Source organism: Struthio camelus, chromosome 9, assembly GCF_040807025.1.
Source record: "Struthio camelus isolate bStrCam1 chromosome 9, bStrCam1.hap1, whole genome shotgun sequence".
Classification (NCBI taxonomy): Eukaryota; Metazoa; Chordata; class Aves; order Struthioniformes; family Struthionidae; genus Struthio; species Struthio camelus.
The window spans coordinates 12,542,016-12,567,315 of NC_090950.1; the positions used below are offsets into that span (position 1 = coordinate 12,542,016).

At 45.8% G+C, this 25,300-nt stretch overlaps 1 protein-coding gene and 1 long non-coding RNA gene across 2 annotated transcripts in view; both read left to right on the forward strand.

Moving 5' to 3' along the window:
- Positions 1-4,253: 4,253 nt before the first annotated feature.
- KCNE4 (potassium voltage-gated channel subfamily E regulatory subunit 4) lies at positions 4,254-7,500 on the forward strand. The gene is made up of 2 exons (XM_009675728.2): positions 4,254-4,425; positions 4,873-7,500. Exon 2 carries the CDS (start codon positions 4,899-4,901, stop codon positions 5,388-5,390), a length of 492 nt encoding a protein of 163 aa, XP_009674023.2. The 5' UTR covers positions 4,254-4,425; positions 4,873-4,898; the 3' UTR covers positions 5,391-7,500.
- Positions 7,501-19,065: 11,565 nt separating this feature from the next.
- LOC138068219 (uncharacterized) overlaps positions 19,066-25,300 on the forward strand; it is a 120,138-nt gene continuing 113,903 nt past the window's right edge. Inside the window, exon 1 of the long non-coding RNA XR_011142924.1 lies at positions 19,066-19,267. This is a non-coding gene — a long non-coding RNA (uncharacterized lncRNA). The remainder of the gene's footprint in view (positions 19,268-25,300) is intronic.

Genomic DNA, 25,300 nt, shown 5'->3' on the forward strand with positions numbered 1-25,300 from the left:
TTCATTTCACAAGCGGGTGAAATAAGGCACAGAAAAGTAGCATTCAACAAAGTTCATAAACTTCGTATTATAAATAGGCCTGCCGGTGAGGCGGCACTTGGCTCGTGTCAGGCTGCCGTGCCCTACGCTGGGAATTAGCACCTGACCTGCTTGCTGCTTTTGCACTTGCTCTTGTCTTCCAACGCGCTCGCGAGCTTCGCCGTGAATACTGAGGAGCACAGCATTTGCAAGCAACAGGCACCATTCCTGATCTGACATTCGCTTTGGATGAGGCAACGTCATTAACTTTAATGGGCTTGACTTTGGGGAGCTTTGTATCAGGTCTTCAGCGAGGTTCGTGTTTCACTGTGGGACCAAATATCAGTGAGTACATTTTAGAATGGCAGGTCTTTAAAAGCAAAAACAAATTAAGCGCACAAACCTCACTTCTCACTGTGTCTTCCTCTCTGTTGGCAAACCCAACCCTTGATCTCTAATTTTAGTTAATTGAAATAATTTATGTGAGCTAAAAATACTGATAAAAATATTGATTATGTTTGCTGTCCTTTCCCAGCTGCAGTGTCTGGAAGGTCTAAACCATAACTTGGCCAATATTTGTAAGGCAGAACTTTTCTCCCTCACCCCTTTTTTCCCCCCCAGGGGTAAATTCCCAACCATTACTTCTATTAAAGCTTCTATTAAACCTCCACATGCAGGAAGAAAAAACCCCAATCCTATGTATCTCTCTGTTCTCATTTCTACTTTCTTTCAATTGTATTGATTTTTCAGGTTATTATTTCCAAGGAGGAGCATGCTCAAAAACTCTTTAGAGTCATACTATCAGAAAATGTTTATCAAATGTGTTCAGCTTCCCATAGGAGCTAGCCCTTTAATGGCTGTATCTTGTATCTTTAATCTTACTAACTCACTAAAAGGAAAAAGAAAGATGTATGCAGCATCAGGACTGTGGATTACACCGGTAATGAAGGATTAGGCTTATATTTTCCACGTCAGCCTGCAGAGTCATCTGAGTCTCTAAGGACTTTTCATGTTGTCCTCATAATGGATTCTTTGTTCCATTTTCTGTCCATCCTCAAATTTATATTTGGAGAAAGAGTGCTCATTATGCTATCTCTCAAGCCACATCATGAAGAATTCCTACTGCGCAAGATGCCTTGAGTTACAATTTTTGCATCCTTTGGTGATGGAGGTTGCTGCACGAAAGGCTCTCTAGGAGACAAGGACCTTGAGGGGAAAAAAATCTGGCATTGCCAGCAATGTTGTGACCTTTTCATCATTTGAGTGCCTGGCCATTCCACTGCTTTATGAGTCTGAATGGTTTCCAAACAGATCTGGAAGGTGGGAGCAACAGCATGAGAATTATTCTTAACTTTTATAGCCTAGGTTGGGAGTGACGCAAAGAGGGTGAGGGGGGACAGGCAACAGGCAATAGCTGAAAGTGTAAGAAACTTGGAAGTGACATTTCAGGGAAAATTCTTTAAGTTTTGGAAAAAAAATTGGTCTGGAAAGGAAGAAGGAAACCTCAAACAAGAAATAGCTAGTAAATTTAACTCCAAAAAATAACTTGCTTCAAATTAAACAAAGTATTTTTGCCATTTTTACAGTGCTGCGTTACACAACATAAAATACAAATTGAAGCAAAAGCCATTTTGAAATGCAATATTAAAAGACACCCATTTTATGGGGCTTTCTTTTTTTTAAAGATAAAAATATGCTTTCTACAGGGTACAGACTGAGAAAGCTGACTTATGGCACCGGTACACAAGCAGCATGTGTTTTTCACATGGTTATTCCCCAGTGTCTTCCTACCCCTCCTCTTCATCTTTTCGAGAAGGCACAGGGAATCCTTCCAGACCTTTTAAAATGAAACCATTTTTCAGCATCAGGGGCTAACAGATGGGGAAAAGTTGTGGTCATCAGCTAGCCAAAGTACACACAGTTGCAAAGAGTTTTCAGCAGTAACTATGCATGATTATGCAATTAAGTCATTTTTCAGTGAGATTTCAGGGGACTGCATAAACACATGGATGTACCTGGTCAATCTTCCTGTGCACGTGTTGGGTGCTGAGGTTCATCTTGGTATCTTCACACAGAGTTTCACCTACATGAAGAGCAGGAGGCTGTGGAGCAAATAAGAGAAGAGCCACTGTTCCCCCCGGGTACCTGCAGAGGAGCCGATCTGCCTGCAGGTCCATTGACTCCCGGATGTGAGCTGCACGGCATCAGTGCCTCTGGACGCTTGACACTTCTTCATACGGAGGTGAGTGATGAGCCACAACACTGGCAGCAGGAAACAGGACAAGCTTTAGGTCTTCTCCAGGATCAAGCACCTTCATATCTGTTCCCTGGGTTCTCATGGGTGCAGAGAAGGGATTTCTCCTTGTACTGAGCCAAATTTCATTCACCCAGCTTTCCTGGCTGTTTCCTCTTCACTCTGTGGAAGTCCTGCATAAAGAGGTGTGGGTTAAACCTGACACGTTGTCAGGAATGCTTCACGTTCCAAATTTATGGAGCTGAACGGGGGAGCAAATGGCCAACATGCTGTTCGGGAAAGTGTTTGTGACAGGGAGCTGAGGAAGATTTGAAAGAAATATTCTCCAAAGATAGCCAAAACACCCAGAGACTTGCTCTGAGTTATGCTTCAGCCTACCAGTTAATATGCTTGTGCTGCCCGCTCGTTAATTGGTAGGGAAGGGGGAGGAAGAATCCAGACTTGGCAAGCTGGTGCTGCAGACAGATTTTGTCAGATGAAATCCTAATAGACATTAGTCCAACATCAACAGCTCCTGAGCTGTCATATGGGAATATGCAAGAAAAAGATAAAACCAACAACCTAAAGGATGGATCCTCTATTTTAAGGGGCAGAGAAGGGAACCTGACTAATGGAATTTTTTCTTTTATTTGTAGAGTTGTGCAGAGAAACAATGGAAAATGTTGGTTCCAGCGGATACAGTTCTGTCTTTTCTTGAATTCTGAACCTCATTTAGTTCAGAGTTGCTTAACATCTCTCTCTCTTGCCTTTACTTACTTGTGAACAGGGGTTTATCTTATCTGCCAAAGCCTCAGAGGAGTTGTGAGGGCAGAATTTGGAAAAGAATTTGCTATCTCTGCAAAAAATCCACAAGTGACCGTGGAAAAAAATCCCAGACCTACCATAGCAAAACTCCAGCACAAGTCGAGTATTTTCTGGAAGTGAAGCGTCCTGTTACATAAACATCCTTGAAGCTTTGCAGAAGGGGTGACGTTCACATCACATATGTGGGGCCTGACTAATTGGGCTTTGTGTGAGAGGAGTGGGGATGGGGAGGACAAGGAAGTGAAATCCCCAAGGTGCAAGCAGGGCCTCTTCTTCCCATGGCCTGTACTGCCGCTTACATGTTGCAAAGGGGTCTCAGAGCCCCTGGTACAGCAGTGCTGATCACTGGGAACTCTGCGGGCACTGCTCCTGAGCCTCTGCCCTCCAAACCAGTCCGCAAAGCCTCTAGGTGTCCTGCTTGGCCTCCAGCAGTGGCTCAGTCGTGCCCTTCAGAGAGCATGCCTCTGCCCAAAGGTGGTTATCATCTCATCATAGTAAAATCAGCATTAACTTAGTGGTCTATCTTTGCATAAAGGGGCGCAGACCATGTAACTTCTGGCTTCTTCTGCAAGTGGGAGAAGGGGCTCCTGATTTCAGGAGCCTCTCTGGAGGAGTCTGCATCTTTCCGCTGACTACCTGAGGAACCTAAATCCCGTAGTTGTTTCTCTGATGCCTGAAGTTAGATGGCACAAACACCCTTCCATGCAGAGCTCATTCAAGACCCAGGGCTCAAACCTCCACTGCCCTGCACCTTATGCAAAGCAGTGCTGCAGCATGAGTCAAAAGCCACCACTTCATTTTGCACACGCTAGGAGGCTTTGTCACCAGTCCCAGGCAAAGCAAATACCCTTTCCTCCCCCATCTCTCCAGGGAAAACTATGTATAGCAGGCATGTAAGTAAGTAATAAAGTAGCGCCAACTATAAAATCCTCACATATATGTTTCTGTATTTTATGGCAAACACACATTAATGATTTGCAGACTCTTTCTGCACAGCAGCTCTCAGGGTAACAGCTCAGATTTAGCAATTGGGATGGCAGTGAAAGAAACAGATTTATAAGCTGAAAGAGCCAGTGCTGAACTGGTTAGGAAAGAGTAAATGTGAATTCCCGACTCTTTTTCTTTTCACAGCTGTTAAGAGTTCAGTGGGCTGAACTGCAATCCTTCAAGTTCATCTGTTGACTCCAACACAAAACTATTATAAACTGTGCCTCTAAAACACGTGATGATACATTTCTTGAGAGCTATTTATTCCAGCTGCAGCAGAGGAAAGTTTTCAGAACACCCGGCATTTCGTAGAGGAAAGGTCTCTTGAGCTTTGCAGAGGGAGGAATTATTTGCATACCAACGTAAGTCGCTTTTTGATATTTTTTTTGCCCTGTACTGTTCAGTAAAATAACACTTCTAAATTTTTTCCCTGATGGAAACATCGTCAAGTAGGACAAAACTCAGTTTAAGTGCCTAGCAGACTATTTCTATATAGTTTTCTTTCTTCTTTACTCATGAGGATTGAGAGTTTTATACTTAGAATAGCATTTGTCATGATTTAATATTAAGTTTTTTTCTTGTCCTCTAATGTTCTCTGTATCTGAATTACATTTCGTTCAGTTACCATAGTAATGCACAGGTATGACAGACTGTGCAGACTTCAATTAGCTGTGTCCTGCAAGCTTACAAATTACACACAACAAAGAATAGCTTGGGGCTTTTAAAAATGGGTATTTTCTGGGGATGTTTCTTTTAAATATTTGCTCCAAAGTTTGATATCTTATATATACGTATGAATTTTCCTCCAGGCTTTAACTGCGGTAAAGCAGTTTCAATGCTCAAGATGGACAGTGCAAACATGACCCAAACCATGCTTAATGCTGAATCCCGCAACATGGAGAAGAACAACAGCAACGAGTATTTTTACATCCTGATCGTTATGTCTTTCTATGGGATCTTCCTGATAGGGATAATGTTGGGCTACATGAAATCCAAAAAAAAAGAAAAGAAGTCCAACTTGCTTCTGCTCTACAAAGATGAGGAGAAAGAATGGGGGGAAGCTGTGAAGCCTCTACCAACCATATCGGGGCTGAAATCTGTCCAGATCCCCATGATGCTGAACATGCTGCAGGAGAGCATGGTGCCTTCTCTGTCCTGCGCCATCTGCTCAATGGAAGGCAGCAGTGTGAGCTCTGAATCGTCTTCCCCAGATGTGCACTTCACCATTCAGGAGGAAGTGCTGGATGCTGAACTGGGGGAAGTGTCAGAAACGCTTCTCAACGAGAGCAGCGAGGGGTCTGCAGAAAACATCCACAAGAACTCCTAGCAGCAGCAGGGGCTGTTGAATCAGCTACCAGAAGCATGAGTGGAGCTCCCACGACGAACTTGTGGTTCTGCTTTCCTGCTCTCCAATGAACTCTCAGCTGGTACCTGTGCCCTGAGCCCGACGTGTTCCTGAGAGCTGGCAGGACAGGGAAGAGGTGTCACCAAAATCCAAAACGTAACTTTGCACCTGATTGGGATGCTTAATTTTTTACATTACTCTTTCTTACCGTAAGAGCTAAGAACAAGGAGAATATGTATATTTTTTTCTAATGAGGTAACTATTACTGCCACTGTCTCTGCGTATTTCAGAATTCTGTAAATATCTGGGAAATGTTCAGAGAAGTTACAAGTGCCTAGTTGTTAAAGACAATGGGTAATGCTCATTCACACAAAACTGTGATAGACTAGAGGTACTTCTACCATATTTTTCTTATTAAAAAAACCACAGACAACAGCAGATTTGCTCAGTGAGGCCTCAAAGGCTGAAGCTTGGTCTATGCTGTGGTTGAAGGAAGATTGCAGCACAGCTGGAAACTGACCTCGCCTGAATTTAGGTACAAGAAAAACAATGAAAGAAAAAGGAAAAAAAAACCCTAAAAAGCAAAAAACAAAAAAACAAAAAAACAGAGAGCGGAGGACACCCCCGGTTTCCAGGAGGTTTGTAAAGTCTGAGTTCAGACTCATGCCACTGTGTCTTTGCTCTGGTTGTATCTGTGGTGGCTGGGTCAGGCATACCTACTTCTGCTGCAATCCAGTCTTTGACTGAGTCACTAGTAGGAAAAGTGGTTTTCTTTTTTGCTTTTGTGTTTTTTTAAGATGTGTTTATTTGCTCACTAAAGGCAAAGATCTATAAGGAAAAAAAGAAATAAAAAGATCTTTGTTACAAGGTGTAAGAACTAGAAACTATTATTGAACAAATGCTGCTCTGTTACTCTCTCTTGAAAAATGGGTGGAATTCAGAATAGAATTTAATTTAGCAAGGGTGAAATCCTGGCCCCATTGAAGCCAATAGCTAAGTCCTACTGACTTCAGGGCACGTGCACAAGGTTTTCTGCTTCTCTGTTGGAGTCAAATTCTCCTCTGGAGGTCAGTTAAATTGTACACATTTACATTACTAAAGAATCTGGTCTTTCTGCTCTATTTAAGCCAGTGTTGATAATTGTAGCATTACTTTTTTTTTTTAATCAGCCTGCATGTAACACGTGCATTTCTATAAAGTCATAAGTAACTGCTTTTTAAAACCACCACAAACTTTTCCCCTACTTTAATGGTACTGTGTTTTTTTTTCAAATGCTTGTGACCTTAGTTACTAAATTATTGCACTGTTAAAGGAATTAATGTTAATATTTTAGCAAGGTATGATTATTTCAATCATACATTATATTTTGTAATAACTTATTGCAATGTTTGGATGAATTCTGAAGCATGAGGGCTAAAGAGCCTGAATCTAAAGCATTGCACAGGAAAATGCTTGCAAAATGTCTCCACATATTTCCTGTGTTAAAATAGCTCTGTGATTTATCCACTGGCATTAGAGCCTGAGAGACAGCTTGAAAAATATGAACACTGAACAGCAGAAATGAACCGAGGCAAGAGTCTGCTGTACTTCTGCGATTTAGAAGCGAGAACTCGTTTTTTTGGCTTGAGGGGTTAATGTAATGTCGTGTAGCTTGCAGAGGTATCACTGCATCTTTCTAACACAGCAGAACAAAAGCTCCATTGTGTTCATAAAGGGCCTGATCCAGTTCATATCAAAGGCAGTGGGAGTTTTTGCATTGACTTCAGTGAACTTTGGATCAGACCATATAAAGCTTTTTTGGTAGATTTACTCCAAAAGGGGCTGTTTTAAGTTTGAAAGACGCCAAATTAAGTTTGGCACTTTGCCTGGAATCACTTGAATCCTGAAACTTTCCAAATGAGACTGACATGCGTGAGTTGTCACATTTTCCACTGCTTTCTCCTCTATCCTTTTACTTTGATATAAATGTATTTGTAACTGTAAAAAAATGATGTATATAATTCCTACCACTGAGTTGTATATAATTGTCTCATGTATTTAAAGTTTATTGTTTCTACTGGCACTATTTTTTATTTAAATAAAGAAACACATTTCCTGGAAAAGATTCCATGTTTGTTCACTACTTCAAATAGATTTCCAGTAATGGGACTGGGCAAAATTTCTGTGGGATCCTTTTCTGAGATCCTTCTTGAAATGCTCCTGGGTGTTTGACAGTGCCACCGCATCACAGGCTGATCCCAGGGCTGAGCCAGGTGCTCCAGCTCTGCCCGGGCTCTGTCCTGGCTCTTTGGCACTGGGCAACTTCCTCTGTGCACAGGCTTTGACTCACGGTCTCGTCGCTGCTGTCTCATTCCCAGCATTAGGGATGGGGAAGGTACAAGGATTCTGGCTCCCAATGAAAGGTAGGAGTGTTTAGAGGCTACTTTGCCCTTCCCTATCTCCTAGACCTACCTGCATGGGGTGTAATTTTAAATTATTTCAAAAATCAGGTGGCTATAAAAGTAGATTTTCTAGCTTTGTTTACGTTCTAGGTGTAAGTCCACACAAAACCTGTTCCCCTGGGCTCTGCTCTCACTCCCAGTTAAATTATCCTGGAGCCTATTCAAAAGCTTCTGTGGACCTAAAGCTACTCCTCAGCAAGCCTGCTTTTCCCTCTGGAAGTGTGACCTCCCGGGACACCCACAGCCTCCTGGAATAGCTGGTCGGTAACGTTGCATCTTCCACGTTTCACTGCACTGCTGTCTTGGTGTATCAGTGTTTCCATTGCCACAACAATGAATCAAGTGACTTCTGACAGGGCTGGTGATAAGAAGGAAAAACAGACAAAATGTAAATTACAGCTCTGGTTTGTGGATCAAAAAGCTAGCTTGTTCCAGCAGTTTCTTGCATTAAATTAGCCACCATCTAGGGAAACACTGTGTGCTTTGGGGTCTATTTACAACGAAGCGAGCTAGTAAGCACGAAAATATGACCACTGTTGCACAGCTGAGGTGGAAGCGTCCTTAGCCTGGGGAAAGTAAACTTGGTAGTTTGTCAGGCATCCTAGGGCATTTCCCTTTGTCCAAATTAATAGTTGGGATGGCACCAGGAGAAAAAGATGCAAAAAAGTATTTTAGCTTAAGAAGTCAACTGGATATGCCACTGAATGCAATGATGTCTCAGAGATGGTCTGGTGACCCAAGACTACTGGGTAGTTATTGTTCCAGAATGAAAGAGGTGTGATTAGTCTTCAAAAATTATCAATGGAAGGAAGAAAATTGCCCTCATTAGACTAGTTTTAAATCCTGTTGACTGCTAAGGAGAAACAGGTAGCGTTGGCTTATTTATACTTTTTTCAACAAAGAAAGATTTCCAATGTGCTTGAGTAACCGAGTTAAAACAGATTCACAGCTAATACATCTAGGCTTGAAAGTGAAGATCATGGATTTTAATTTGACTGAATGGAGATGATTCTAGTTTTACAAATCTGTTATTTCTTAAAAAAAAAAACACAGCAATTCGGCTCCCATTTCCTGGCAGTACTATACTTCATATGTTTGCTGGAATAGCTAACGTGTTTCCTTTGACAGAACAGGAAAAGATAGCCACGTGTGGCATGCGTACATGCTCTGGCTCCAGGACCTGCTGTAAATATAAATGCCAGCGCTCAAGACTATCACACGGGGATCTGTGATAGTAGTTGGCAGATCTGCAACCCTAATACCTACCAGTAGTAGTACATCCATCTGTGGGTCGCTCATTCAACAGATTTAACCTGCTAAATAATTGAAGTGGAAAGGCAGAAACTGTCTCAGGCCAAGCGCGGGACAGGGGAAAACAGGGAGAGGAGAAAACGATAGAAGGAAAATGACTCCAGGTGGCCCTTTCTTGAACAGATGCATCTCTTGGCCAGGTACAGGTCATGTCACTTTTTTGGTCTTTTTTCTCAGGGTGCTAATTCTGGCTAAGTCTCGGCAGACCTGAATGAAGGTGTTACTTGTTCAATGGGATGAATGTGGAGCAGGAACTGGCTATCCTTGCTATCTTATGCACTTCACGCACCAGGGCATGTACCTGCCACGTAAATGTTGGATACCCTTGAGACTTAGGGGAGTCCCTGTTGAGAAAATCTTGCCCGTGCGGCTATTGATAAGCTCCATCCTAATTACTAGCTTGCCCTGCTGGTAGGGAACATCCATCACCTCTGAACATCTCCAGTGATGAAATTCCCATCGTGGGGTGCTGCTCCCCTCACAGCTCCCTAGTGAAGAGAGGCCCCACTCAAAGGTCTCTATCGTACGTAATAGTTAAAGCCCTTCAAGAGACTGGTGCCAGGTACCTGAAAAATTACTCCCCTTCTTCTCACAGGATCTCCCTGGACAGCCACGCTCTGGATGAGTGAAAGAGTTAACCACGGAGGGGAAGGTTAACGAACGCAGGAGACTCGGCTTTCCCAGGGCTGGGACCCAGGTCATGGACTGTGGTGAGCAAGGCCAGGAGCCTCTTGTGTTCACACCTCCACGCAAAACTTCTCTCCAGCTTGGCTCTCTCACAGTGGGTTCCCCTGAATCTGCCCCTTTCTCAGATATGCGTCCACACCCACCCAAGTAATCAAAGCAATTCTCACTGGGCGGGGAAGGAAGCAAACAGACAGAAAGGGACTATTATGGTGATTTCTATTTCTAGGTCCTCAGTACCTTGCTGTTGGACAAGGATAGGTGTATCACACCAGGAAAAGGAGTGTTCAGGTCCTCAACACAGACTGTATGGGACATTTATCACAGCCATTTCAGCCAAGACAAGGTGAAATCATCTGCCTTTAATTTCAATTTCAGAAGTCCAAAACCTTATAAAGAATGAAAGAGGCCCTGTCACATGATAGAGAAGTGTTGTTACAGATGGTCAGCGGGGTGCAGAACAGTATACTGGATTGCTCCAGATTGTAGGATGCCATTGTGCCAAAGCTGGACCAAGCTCTCCTGTATTTGCTGACCCTCGCAGGCTTGTGTTCCAGTCTGTTTACACGTAATTGTTCTAGAGGAAAGACATTATCTCTCCCTGAGTTCATAGCTTTATTTTAGGTTTATAGCATAATTTTTGGATCCGAGAATAACAAAAATTAATACAATTGTTTAAGCTACTGGTTGTTTAAGCACTCGTATTTGCCTCTGTGTATTTGGCTGATTAGCTTTAGTATTCTTTCCATTTTCACACGCCTCTGCAGCTCCTAGTGCAGACAACCAAAAATAGCTGCAAGATCAGCCTTTTTTTTAGTGTATTGACACTTCTGTATCCATGTCATCTAGGGAAGAAAATGGAAAATAATACGAAATCAATGAGCACTTCAGTTTTTTAAAGCTTAATTTTGGTTTAGTTTGGGTTTGGGTAGGGTTTTGATTTAGTTCTGGCCAGACTGAACTGAGGCTGACTGACTGAGAACTGACTGAGGCTTAAGCCTAAAAGAACACCAATAAGCGACTAAAAGAACACCAATAAAGGCTATTGGATAGTGCATTACCCTCTCCCTCCCTGGCTCACTCCATGTTCCTGGGCGCTGTTTAACTGTTCCGGGCTTCACTTGCTTATCAAACAGTGCTGCTTATGTTCTTGGCTGCAAAAAGATGGTGTGTTCTTGACATACATGAAACACGTATGATTCTCTGATGAAAGACATGGTATACATGCAAAGCATTTGCCCACCTAGGAACAGTGAACTCCGTTGACCTCCTTAACGCTATTAGATGCTAAAGTAGCCACTAGCAACAAACGACTTTCGCTAGCCTTGGTGACTGTCTGGAAGAGTGCAGCTCATCCACCAGACATCTTCAGGCCAGGGTGCGCTGTGTAGCAGGGTCTTTTTGCCTGACTGTTAGGAGAGAGGAGGCGCCAGGGAGCAGGGCAGTAATCCTGGGGTGTAGGAGGCTAAATTCAGTTCCCTGTTGTGCTACTCTGGAAAATCTCTTGCTCTGGCTAAGATCCTCCTTTATAAGCAGGAAAGAAGAGCACATCTTTACTGCATGTGGCTGACGGGAAAATAAATACCATGAGAACCTCAGGGTGCTGAGCTCGGACAGAAAGGGAGTGAGAAAAGGCAGACGAGTTGTTACTCTTTGCACTCAGGAAAGGAATCACAAAGTCCAAAGGACTTCCTCTGGGTTGAATTCCAGCTGCCGGGACCAGCAGCAGACCTCTCCGTCCCCTGCAGCTTACCTCCGAGTGCCGGGCCGGGAGCAAGCCTGCCAGGCCGTGCTGCTGGTCCCCAGGCTAGCCCTGCCTGGGACAGCTGTGTCTCGTCCCAGCAACGCAAATGTTAGCTGCGCAGTGCAGGCAGGAGGATGTGAGAGACAAAACGTTCGCAGGAGATTTTGAGTTCCTTCCTAGAGAATACACAAAAGACCAGTCTTTCCTTCTCGTCAGGAGGATACGTAAACCGTGTGCCTCTAAGGACGTATACCCCCCTTCTCTCCCTTCAGAACATGATGAACTGACCAAGCAGTGATGTTTCCTGTAGGGGGAAGGGAGGAGCAGAGAGGAAGAGAAAAAGGCTGCTAGTATTGTTTTTTACTAATAGTATTGTTTTTTACTATGTGGTAGCTGATAGATCACGCTTGATTTTTACACAGTCAAGCCCCAGTGATGTCTCTCTCAGGGCCTCAACAGAGCATCATCTCATCATTTTCCTTACAGATACCTGACGACCCGCTGCTATTGCTGATCCTGTCAGCAACAGCAGGCTAATGAGCGTCATTAATTGCTTTGCAGCACGCTCGGAGCATGCTCCTGCTGCGATGGGAAGCAGGGGGCTCTTGACCCTTGCGGAAGCAGGGAGCGGGGCTGGCAGCGCTGAAGAGCATCCTGGGGACACGTCTCCAGACGTCGGCTTCCACGCACAGCGCTGCATGAAAGCGCTCTGGGACGTCTGGGGTTGTGCACCTCCCCTGTGCATATGTGTTAATTTTTATCAGCGGCATAGGGTTTTACACCAAAGGATGCTAATAACGACCTTTATATCGCTGCTGACTTTGGTTAAGAGGGTGAGTGTTATCCAAGAAACGACGGTGAGGCACATGGGTGACGCGACGGTAGCACCTACCCCCATTTATTGAGGAACTGTGGGCTGTGCTTTCATCAAAGGAAACGGCAGCAGCAGCTCCGTGACATGCTCTCACGCCTGCCCTGGCTGTTCAATATGAAACATAATTAACTTCAGTCACGTCTAATTAGCTGCTCTTTGGCCAGCATGTGTTCCTCGGGCAGATTCTTACTGCAAACTTTTTGTTCTATATTCGTCAAGCTGTTGAAAACGTAACATCAGTGAAACACCAGAAGAAAAAGAGAGCGTGATTTGTCTCTGCGGGGAGTCATTGGCGAGGGGTGAGAGCAGGGGCTGACAGAGCTAACCACCACTGGTGCTCGCCGGGCTGCAACGCCGAGCAAAAACGTTGCCTCTGGGCTGCGCGCTCGAGTTTTCACCCCTGCAGATGAGCTATAGGCCCCGCACTTAGTGTTTGGGGAGATATCCGCTTATTTATTTACGCATTATTATTATTATATGACTCACGAAGGACATGCACAAAGTATGATAGGCCTCCTTTTGCTGGCGAAAGGAATTTTTTCCACAGCTTCGCTGCCATGTGCCTTTGTCTTGTGAAGAACTGTCATCAGTAAAAACGTGAACATAGTATTTGAACGGGACAGGGAGAGCTGTGGGATGAAAAGTGTCCTGTATGGGAATGCTTGTGAGATACATGTGTGCCAGGGAGAGCTCGCAGACCCAGGCATTCAGCGTGGAAGTCCAAGACTCTTGGTGTCTTTGTGCTTATGATGTCCAGATAGTGAATTTTAGCTGATTTTTCTGCTGAGAACTGTACCAGTTTGAGCAGGGAAAGTCTAATAAATGCACTCCTATCTGCACTCGTGTTCTTCGTGTAGCTTTTTTTTCCCCATCAGCACCATTTTTCCATAGGACTGTAGCCCAGGGAATTTGTATTTCGAGGCCTCTCCTTATCTTTCTTCTTTCTTTTTTTTTCTTTTTTTCTTTTCCTCTGACATAAAAGGCATGGTTTAAGGCACTTAAGTCAGGTCAAAGATGACTATTTCTACCCCTCGGCACCTCCACCGCTAACTGCTGCCGTCTCTTCTGAGGAGCTCGGTAGGCGCTTCGCCCGTCTGAAACGTGCGCGCTGACACGTGGTTAACCTCGATTTTACAGGGGCCCGCGAGCACGAGGGGCTGCGCTGATTTTCCCTGCTCTGAAGCGGGGCAGGGGAGCTGCCGCCTCTCTCGGGGGTCAGCGGTTCAAAGGGGAGCCTGGGCCAGCCCGGCGGGGGGGCCGCGGAGGTAGAGGTGCCCTGCGCACACCGAAAGGCAGTCTGCCCCGCGCCGGGCCCTAAGGCGCCCTGCCTCGCGGCAGCCCGCTTGCAGAGGGGCTCCCGGCCCCCAGCCCCTGGCCGCCCTCACCCGCGTTTCCCGGGGGCCCGCTTCCTTCCCGCGCCCCGGCGCCAGGTAGGACTTGGGGGGCGATAACCCTGCGTGGCCCCTGCAAGCCAGGAAGTTGTCTTTTTAAAAACAATGTCACTCCCTTTCACTTTTTTTGGTGTTTTTTGGGGGGTGGGCGGGGTTGTTTTGTTCCCTCCGGGCTCTGGAAACAAACGCTTTATTGCTACACAGCAACTTCCCTGAACTCTATCTGGGAGATTAATGGTTTATTGAAGAACAGGCAGGATTTAGATTGTCATCAAGAGACCCATAAAAGTAAGCATGTAAAAAGCGTTATGGAAACAGAGCGCGGCCCCTTGGCGTTTTCGGGGACGGAGGCCGCACATGCCCCGCACGGCGCTGCTGCGGGGGCGCGTTTCAGCGGCGGCGGGAGTCCTGCATACTCAGGGGTCCCTTGTGATGCACCGTGCTTCACGTGCACCTTTGCCCACAGGCTGATATATATTCCCCCCCCTCCCCGGCGAGCTGCTGCTTTGCTGCTTTGTGCGTGCGTGCGCGCGCGTGAGAGGGCGCGTGCCCGTGCGCCCCGGACGTCACTGGCAGCGCGCTGATGGCAGTCAGGAACGTTTCTCTTGGAGCCCTCGCAGCTATCTATCCCTCGCGATCCAATTTGAAGCGTTGCCTGGAAAATGATTAACTCCTCTCCTTGGTCGGCGAGGGACAGCATTGCACGAACGGGCCGCGCGGCCAGCGCGTTCCCGCAGACGTCCTCGCGGCCCTCCCCAGGGAGCCGGGCTGCCGGGGGTGCCGCACGTAACCGCTGCTGCCTCCCAGGGCCAAAGCGCTGCTCCGGGAGGCGCTGCCGACGGCCAGCTGAGCAGAAGGCAGCACCTCGCGCCCTGCTCCATCGGCCCCGTCTTCGCCAGCTTCATTATCGGTGATTTTTGCGCGCGTGGAAGCGATGACTTCATGCACGCGGCAAGCGCTGCGGGGTCAGGCATGCAATAGCTGCCGTACTCTGCCCGCGCGCCGGCGCTGCCCCTGTCCCCCTACTTTTTCTAAATTGGCTGAAGTCCGCTCTTTCCCCCTGCAGTTGCTGGCCTCACGCGTCAAAGCCCCAGAAGAGGATTGAAAAATGAGCGCTGAGCGGTAATACCAGAGTTGGCCTGTTTAGGAACGGGTTTCTTTGGTTAAGGGTTTAAAATAGCAGCTCTGCGGATTTGTTAGGACAGGCCATCCTCGCACACCTAACCGTTCACCCCGTCACCTTCAGCCCAGGATCTTCCTCCTCCGGCTCCCGTCGGCCCGCTGCCCTCCCCAGCGGTAGGGGTATTTAAGTAGCTTGCTTTCTGCACATGAAAGCAGAAGTAAAAATGAAGCAGCAAAAGAGTTAAGAAAAAAGAAAACCCATCTCTCTAGCTCTGTGTGTTTCTTTCCAAGGCGAAAGCGGAGGGGGTTTGCGCTTGGCTCTTCCCGAGCGGTGGCTCCCCCGATCCCCGCCGGAGCCCCGGCAGCCCCCGGACCCCGGCACGGTGTCGGCAGGCAGGTCGGGGGACGCGTCCTCCCCGCAGAGCCCGTCCCGGCGCGTCATACCGCTTTCTTACAACAAGGGAATAGACGCTGTGAATTTCTGTGTAACGGCAGCTCCCAGCTGCCGCCGCTGATGGTTTTATGCTTTCTAATACCACCTGAGGCATGCTTTACCCCCCAGCAAGCCTGGCACAGTACATTCTGTTGCCTAATTCTGCATCAAAAGTTTGAATAATGTTTCCCGTTGTTAAGCTTGTCACGTCCTCTCTAACCGATACTATATGCTTATTATTAATTTTACCACTGTTGCATCTTTAATGCTAGCTAGCTGTGACGTCTAGCCATACTTTAGGCACTTCCTTTTAAAAGATAAAAACGAACGTAGAGAAGTCAGGTTATTCAGGCTGTATTATTCGCTGGCTGCGTCGGTGGGGCAGGCGGAGAAACGGGCCTTGTTTGCGGTGGCGATTGCAGCAACGGTTTCGGGCGCGTGGTCATCGAAAGCAAACCTTTCCCACAGGCCGAGGTCTGCTTCAGCTTCGCCTCGTTGGTGTTTGCAAACCTCTAACGAAGGTGCCCTTTCGTGTGGCTTTGTGTCCGAGGTCGATACGACGTCATCCTCTGCTCTCAGGAGTTTTCCTTTTCCAGTGACTTATGAAAAGGGCAATTCTGTCGGGCATTTTGTGACCTTTAATTTGGGGGAGTGTCGTTCCCGAGGCTCACTCTGGTCGTTCTGTCTGCTGCGTTACTTGCACTGACAATTTATGATGATGGTCACTCTGGAAAGCCAAACTACAGTGGACTAATGAAACCCATGGTGAGTTCTTTTTATCCAAACTGTATAAAAAGAACACCTTATCTTCTTAAATTACTGTTGCTTAATACCTATAGCGAGATACCGCAAATGAGCCAACTGGCCTGGCAAAATGAGACAAAAAAATTCTGGAGAATAATAAATGTTTTGGGAACATGATATTTAGGCCATCCTAAAACTATTTATGAATTCATGTCTAATTCTCTAACTTGTTCTTCCTGGGTTTTTTTTTTCCCCTGGAAGTAGATTTATGGTGGCAGTCATTGTTGCCTCGTGTTCAGTACCTCGGTGGTTAATGCCTTTGCCCAGAAACGGTGAAGCCCTCAGCGGGTTCCAGTCTGCAGCTGGGTGGAGCTGGATAATTCAATTCCACTGAACTACCAGTGCTTTTGAGTATCTTAGGAATAAAGGGTGGCGTGCTCACAATTTCTCCTGTTGGACCTATATCCCCACAGTATAAAATAAGCAGTTCCCGAGCCAGAGAACAAGGAAACGACAAATACTCTCTAGCCCAGTGGTTAGCACATACACAGCGGCAAGAAGATACTGGATTTCCGTCCCTGCTGCAGTGACTGCTTAGGAACTAGTATAAAATTTTAGGATAACATCATGGACTCTAAGATTTGGCTATGCTATAGCCTGGCAGCTATAGTGCTCTGATGAGAGATGTGGATCCCCTCAGGGACTGGAGAGAAATCTGCCTGCCTCCCTTGCTTCCTGAATCTAATCAGGGAATTAAACTCTCTATCCTCTTTTTTTCTTTTGCTGTTTATGAGAAGCAAATGTTTTGCTGAAACAACAGAGCTTAAAGTCAAACCCATTTTGGTTTTGCTCACTGTAGCGTACAGAAGGAAAAGCAGAGTTAGGCCTTTAGTTTTCCGAGAAGAAACCAACCTGTCTTTGAATTCTTCTTTGGGTTTTTCCATTTGATTTGTAAATGGCATGTTATTTTACTGCACCCCTAACTGGAAACAGCCTTAAGAGTTTTCATAAGAATGTGTAGTGTCTTTTTCTGAATAGATGTTCGTATTGGGGAAGATGCAGTGGGCAGAAGGTGAGGGAAAAATCCTATGAAACATCAACAGTTACACTTGGAAAAGTTACACTTTTGGAGAAGTCTGGGAAAGCCAGAGAGCTCGCAATGGCCTGTGCAATTTTGCTCACTTTCTTATAGATCTATTTCTTACTGGGGAAAAAAACCCCTTTCAAAGTCAAGAAGGATGAAAATACTGGACATAACCTATAAGAAGGTTTGAATTTCAGATGTGCTTCTGCTGCTGTTTCTATAAGGCCATTAACTGTTTCTAATTAGCTAATGGGGCCCGTTAATAATGATGTGGTAACATCTTACAGGGCTAGCACCTTTCTCTGCTGCCCAGCCCGATCCATGCAGCAATCAGCTGAAAGGTTGCCCCGTGACAGGCATGGTGGAGATTGAATGGAAGCATTGCATGCAATTTTTAATAGGAGTGTTGCATCCCTGGAAGGCTTGCTTACACACTATAACATGTGCCGTGAGAGATGCACGTTAGCACTGCATGAGCCGCCATGGGTTATACAAGAAACATGGCTGTACCAGCATGATGTGCCTACGTGGCCGATAGATCAGTGAGATTCTGATGCACCACTGTAAGCGCAAAGCCCCATTCCCAGAGCTGTGATGTCTGAAAATCCCAATATCCAGGAAATGTTGTTTCCAGTCCCTGTCTTCCAAAATAAAACCCTCCTCTGTTGGTTTATAGGAAGAAGAGGTAAGTGTCCCAGAAGCCTGTGGCACAGCAAACAGGATGCTGTATGGTGGGCTGTATGTGCTGCATCCCTGTGTGAAGGACAAGGATACCTGAACCTCACCCGGGGGTAGAAAGGAAGCAACCAGTCTGAGCTGCTGGAGAGGAGCCTGAGCAGCTGTGGCCCGGCAGGATGTGCACCCCACAGCTGTGACCTGCAGGTGAGAAAGCCGTAACACAGAAGTAGGGACTGGCAGTGTGAGGGAAATAGTTATGAAAGTTGCTTTCTTTTTACAACATGCAGCTTTTCCCTTTGAGGTCTCCTATACCAGTGCTGACCCCTTCTAGCTTGGGGGAGCCAGAGTGATCAGGACAAACAGGAACCTTCTCAAGCATTTGGACATCTTCGGGTGAGTTTTTGAAACATCTAAAAGTCTTTCATCAAGGTCAAGTCTGACCTCAAGAGAAACTGGGAAGTTGAACCAGATCCAGCAGAAGTTGACTCTGGTTTCTGCAAACAGCCTCTTTCTCTGTCCTTGACAGTTAGCAAGAAACAGGGGTTAGCTGTGTGGAGCATATCCCCCTGCATACAGTGACAGGTCTGATTCTGACATTAAGGCAAAGTGAAGCAGCTCGTTAAGATACTAAGATGGCCCAGAGCTCATCAGTTTGGACAGTTTGCATACGAACGTCTTCAAGGGAGCTGTTACCCAGCTTTAGCCTTAGTTCAGGTAGCAGGTGCCTAATCATTCTGTGTGGGTGTGTGGGCGGTGCCTGAATTTGGTGCAGTAATTGGTATCAGCTGTGTGCTGCCATGGCTTTGGCACAGATCAGCACCCAGCTGTGGAGTTCCCATCCCTGGGTGCGTTAGGGTGTGCTGGTGTTGGAAGGGAAGCGTGCCATACGCTGGCTGTGCATCTGCAAATCGAGGTACCCACTTTGCCTAGTGGACAGAGAGGATGAGGGAGCCAGAGTAATGAGCAGCTCCAGGATTTCTCTGCAAACAAATATAGGGAAGAGAAAAGCAGCAGCTTGCACTGGAGACGCTCTCATAGATTCAGTGGGCAAAAGCGTGGGGTTTGACTTATGACTTGCCACAACATGGACAGTCCCTGACTCTATGGCACCACGGGAGCATGAAGGTTCACTAAATGCATTTACCTGCCAGCGTGGGGTAGCTATTACTCCTGCCCGACAAAAGTACGAGCTGCATCAGACAAATCATTTACCACAGAGACTGTCCTGGGTTTATTATGTTCCTTCAAGAGCATCTCCAAAGGATAACAAGTGAATTGGAGGGCAGTTTTAACAGGCTCCGTCTCAACAGAAGAGCACAGCTAGGACCCATGGCTTCAAGGCAGCAGGAAGAGGTAAGAGCCTTGCCTTTTGTCCTCTATTGGCCACAGCTGCTTTTCTCCTGACAGGGCCCCGACCAGCCCCACCTGGGGCCTCCCATCCCTGTCGGGGCCTAGCCGCCCCTTTTCAGCCCCCACTGTGCCATGGGGCACAGGCTCTCCGCTGTGTTCGGCTTGAGACAGCCCAAGCCAGCTGTGCCCTCACCCCTGCGAGCCACGAAGCCGGAGCAGGGGCTGGTGGCCCTGCACCGAGTGGACATGGAGCTCCTGGGACTGGGGCAAGGGTGTGGGTGGAGGCCCCAGGTGGGGCCAATTGAGGCCGTTAAGGCTGGTGAGCACACTCAGAGCCCCAGCGTCTTCCCCCACAACTCTTCTTCACACTCTCAGAAGGTGGAGTGGGGGGAAAGACGTTGTTTGGAGCAGCTGGAAGGTATGTTTCTGTTTCTCTTGTGTAGCCTATGTTTGCAAAGCTTTCTGTCTCCACATGAAATAGAGAATCTGATCACAGTAAGAAAAGCAGTCAGTCAAGGAGTTTGGAAGCTTGGTGAGATGTGTCAGGGGGTCTTAGCAGGTAATAACATTTCTTTGTTTAACAAGAACTATGCAGGTTCCCAGGTCTGCTTGGCTTTAGGGATGTTGGTCTGTAGATGCCTGTGACACCCTGGGAAAACCTGTTTCCTTCTTGTGGGCTGCTTGGAGAGGGTGAAGGGGTTATGCTGGCAGCTAATTTAGGACTGAGAGCCTGAGGACACTGTAGAACTTAAATTCTGCTGCTGATTTGTTTGGGGTGGCTATAAAGCTGCTGATATTTTGTGTAGCGACATGATCTTTGTAAGATGATTTGTACTGCAAACCCATGAATTGAAAACTGTAATGTGACTTGCCAAATTCAAATATTGCATTTCAGTTATTTGTCCCACGTTCTTGCTGCGTGACCCGTGGATCAGTGCGTGGGTGGGCTGCGTGTTGTGTATCCCCAGCTGTGCCCTGTTCACAGAGGATATGTGCATATGGGACGCATTTGCCTGAGAGCCTGGTGTTTCAGCAGGAAGAGCTCATGCTTTTGAGCTCTGGAGGTCACTGTTTCAGTCCTTGGTTGGACCAAGACATCCCACGCTGGTGGGGCAGGCTGTGAGGCTTGCTTCAGACAAGCAGGAACGTGGGGAGCTGGAGGCAGACCTGCAGGTACCACGACACAGGCACGGTAACTCTGCTGCCGCAGCTGCCCTAGGCCATATCTGGTCTCCAGAAATCTAAGAGAAGCCTTAAAGTATTCTTAGAAAGCCATGCAAACTCACTGATAGGAGTTTCCTTTAGCTGACAGTCCCTACTGTCATCGTTAAACATGGCTAGAGGCGTTTGGGTATAAATACTTCACTAGTCTTTAAAAGGAGATTAAATTTCTTAAGCAGAAAATGTAGTGAAAGGTGTTACAGTCTTTCAGATTTTCCAGTAAAGTTGGCTTATATAGGTTTGTACATGCATGTGTGTGCGCTTATCCATATGTGTGATCGTACAGTGCTGGAACAAAAACTGTGTTTAACAGCAGGAAGGGTTGCATTAAAAACCTGTAGAGCGATCAGAGAAACAAGAAGGCTGATCAGGCATGCTGCCTTATTCTAGTGTTTCGTATAGCACATTAGTATCCTGTGAGAAGAGCAGTTTTATAGCAGAGAGCAAATTTCTTGAATCTGGAATACATAATGCCTTTTGGTGCTGGAAGTAAGTCTTCCGGAGTATGGCCAGCAGAGACATAACAAATTGAAGGTGGAAAGAGTGCAGAAGATTAATTTCAAGGTTCAGTCCTGTGGAGCTAAAGGGAAACCAAGCAAAAGGAAAGACCCTTTAACAAACTCAAGTTTTCACATTGCTTGCTATCTCAGGGCAGCAGCAATCACCTGGAACCAGAGGGAGAAACTGCAAAGAACAATCGTTATTAGGGGTTGCCCTTTGGGCACTGGTTTTCCGATACAGCTAGAGAAATATGAAAGGCTCCCTGGGAAACACTGCCAAAGTATGTTTATTACCTGGGGATCTGCCTGTGAAATGCAACGTCTGGGCAGAGACCAGGTTTCAGGATCTATTGAGTTTCTGGCAGAGGAGGTTCACGGAAACGTGGAAATCCAGTAAGAATTTCCCAAAGCTATTTTCATCAGAAGTCATGAAGATAGCAAATTATGCTCAAAGTTCATATTCTCTTACTTTTTATTTGTTGTTTATACAACAAAAACAGCAGTAGAGCAATATGTGGAGGTACGAGGAATAGTCAGTGCTGCCCCTGCTGACGTGAGTCAGTACGGCGCCGCCACGTTTGAAGCAAGCATCTGCGCTTCTGCTCGGGTCTTGCAGACAGGAGAGCCACTGCTCTGGGCAGGTGTAAGCTGGCATCGAGGTGTGTTAGAGGCAATTCAGTAAAATTTGCTGCCACTATTTCACCTTCCCTTTCCCTGCCCCTTTCGTTGTGTGTCTCTGAAGCAGGAACTGCCACTGAGACTTTGCGGGCTGGGGAACTGCTGCTTCTCACGGAGGCCAGATGCTGCATGGGTCCTGCTGGTTCTCGTGCTTGCAGTGGTACCACGCTCCTACAGACTTATATTTATATTTTTGTCTCCCATTTTCAGGCTCAGCATAGTTTCTAGGAACCATAGTAACAGCTGAAATACCACTTTGCTAGGGGCACATTCCCTGTTTTTATTCTTTTAATCAGATTTTTATTAAGGTTTAAAGTTATTAAACTGACCTCTGTGCTGTGGTTTCTGTCCGAGAAAGCTGTTGAGCAACATATCTGGATGTTGAGGGACTATTTTGGGGAAGTATTATTCTGTGCTTCCCCTGCTTTTATGCTCTTCCTCTCTCCCTTATGCATTTGTTAAAGGGCGTTCTTGGAGACACTGTGCTAAACTCTTTTTTTTTATTTTTGGTCTTATCCACTAATAGCTATTTTATGTTCTTAAGCTTTATAGACATACCTTGTTTGGGAAAAGACTACTTATACAGAAAAGCTTATTAAGATTTTTTACAATAATGGAGCAACATATTGTGGTGCTGATGTTGTAAGCTGCTAAAATGTCTTGGATAACCACATTATGAAATACCCTTAAACTTCAAAGGGATTGTTCTCTGCCAGTGCAGTTCCTACCTTTCTCTCCTGCAAAAGTGGAAGGAAACACTTATTTTCTGGGGTGAGCAGAACTTGATGGCTGAAACGCTTGAGCTGATCAGCACAGAAATGCAGAATGATGACCTTTTGAGTCATTCTCAGAAAGGCCGATGGCCTGAGTGCAGGCAAGGCAGCAGAAACCTATCTGCATGAAAACACTGTAACTCATATGGAGGCACTGCTGCGCTGAAGCCAGGGATGTTTGCACGCTGTTCCTGGCTTTGCAGATGAATGCTCATATGAGTAAGTTTCCACTTCCAAACAGCTCAACCTTTTGCAAGCATACAAAAATGCAGAAGAAACAAAAAACTGGCCGGGGGGGGGGGGGGGGGGTCCAGAATCAAGTTTTGAGCATGCTGGTGATGAAAGCAGGTGTAGACCATAAAACTGCTGGAGTTTAGCTCACTGTGATTTTGGATAAAGAGCTTTAAATATGGGAAGAGTACTGTCTGAATTAAGAATTGATTTTAGCTATAAAACCATTGGCCTTATAGCTATATGGGTTTTAGCTGAAAGTATCATTAAGATTGCCAAGGCGTTGTCTAAAACATTACCTTCCTCTTTAGCAGCTGGATTTCAAAAGGGATGTGGTTCCTTGCTATGTGTCACATTTGAAAATGAAAATAACTTGGGTCTCCTCTATCTTGAAGAGTATCTTGAAGCAGGGTGGCTAATTGCCTTCAGAGTGGCTGAAACAATTATTTAAAAATGAAAAGCAAGGATCATTTAGGTTTACCTATCATGTGCATGTAAATAAAGGACCTAGATACCTTTCTTTGCTATAAAAGGGATTTATATCACTACGGTCAAAACTTTTAGCTCTGCTGAAGGACAGTGGAAATGACTTTTCTGACTTGTTGGGTATGTGACTATGGGCACTAGGGTCCCATGTCTCTAGCATGTGTGGGTCTGAGAGCCCAGATCCATGAAACGTAAGGATGATGCTGGGACAGCAACTGTTTCCCATCTCACAGCTCTTTCCCTTCTCCCACAACAGGGAACTCTCTAACATATGTTTTTTTCAGCTAATGAGTCTCAGACGTAGCTTAGTCCTATTGGGTCTTAAAAAACAAAAACTCTGATTCAACTCTTAAAATTCTGGTTCACTCCAAAAGCATCATAAATTTGAATTACGGTCTGTTAATTAAAGCTACTTACACTCTTAAAAGTTCTTCTCTAACTATGCAAAATCTTTCAGTTCATTTTATACTTGCTAGTGACCCACCTGACCTAACCTTACAGTCGCAAACTAGAGGAAAAAAAATGTATATTTATGTCCTGGTAACTTGTGTGTGGTATTATTTGTGCGTACTGAGCTACTGCTGAACTTTTGGTCTGTTTCGTGTGATTTTTTTGTGACTTATTTTTAATCTAACTTTTTCTGAGTTGTACAGAAAGTCTGGGCAACGACCTCTTCCCCCCCCCCCCCCACCCCTATAGCTTTATCTACTGGGGTGGAAAAGAGCATAGCATCTTAATAGGCCCAGAGACACGGCCTGCCGCCTCACTTCTTCGACATGGACCCTGCTCTTAGGACTGCTAGTTCCTGATGCCTTTTAAAAATTGAACTGTCTGTGCGGATACTGGCTTTTTTTCTTTATTCCATTGTATTATGACTTGGGGATTTGATAAAATTTCTAAGGAGGTGTATAGACCATCTAAGTTGGTCAGTACTGGATTGTAAGTATTTAAATGCCCATAACCTATGTGGGATTTATGTGGGATTCAGTAGGATTTAAGTGCATAAATGTACTTGAAGGTCTGAGTCTCAGTGCTAATGACAAGAGCTGGATGATGATTTGTTTACCTCTAGGTAGGTCTAGAAAGGTATTCTGAGTTTCCTCTTGCTCGCTGTTCTTGGCCTGACCACTGGTTTCCTGGAGGAGTGACAAATAGTGAGTGTGTTGTATGTGCAACAGGAATGGCTGTTAAAAGAATGGCCTGATCGCCAGTTCACTATAAATCCCCCATAGAGCCATATGATGGCAGCTATTCAGGTTGTCGTAACACCTTAACTTGAACCTTTTGTTCTCTAGGCTTGGTACATGAGCCCAAGAAGAAGGAAGAGAGGCTGGCTGGTTTATTGCTCTCTGAATCCTGTTTCTTTTACAGCCCTTCCAGTAGGGGGGATAAATTGTGGGGTGGGGTGGTGCAATGTCACTAAGTGTTGAGCTGCTATAGATCTGGCTCTGTGTTTCGTGAACCCTTATATGAAGCAATGTATGTGGGGCTTTAGATCTTGGAAACCCAGCAAGGAAGGCAACGAGCGTGTATGTGCTTGGGAAAGAGGTAAGGTGCTTTCCAACTAGCAGGGAAGACTTATAAGAAGCTACATTGGGCAGAAGATGGTAAAAACCTTAAGCAGATGTGTATGCCCGATAGGGTGGGAAATCTGGCTTCCAGCTCAGTAATATTTGTCTTCAAAAAAGACATTTTCTTCCCATGAACCGTCTGGCCCCCTTCCCCTTGAAGCTCTCTATGTTCAGTATCTGAATTGATGATGTGGGTAAGATCAAATTCAACCTGACAAAACAAGTCAGAGGATGTGAAATCCTCCCTTTCTCTAGCTTTTCCTGTGGGGAAACAAATGTCACTTCTGCTTAGCAGAAAGTTGTTTTGCTGAGGACTGAGGCTTTTGGATTCAGTGAAATCACACAAGCAGTTTTCTGCATATGGAGATTGGGTTTTTGCTTGTTTTTCTTTGTTTTTTCCCTTGCATGGATCTTCTTGGGTTCCTTAGGGTGATATATTAAGTAGGGATTATTCAGTGCCGGCAGCTTGTTCTCCATTGCCCTTTCTGGCAGTCGGCTTCCTCTGAAGACTGGATGTCGTCAGCCACGGGATCAGGCATGGGAGTGGGACTTGAAGTGGTTTTGCTTTGTGTCGAG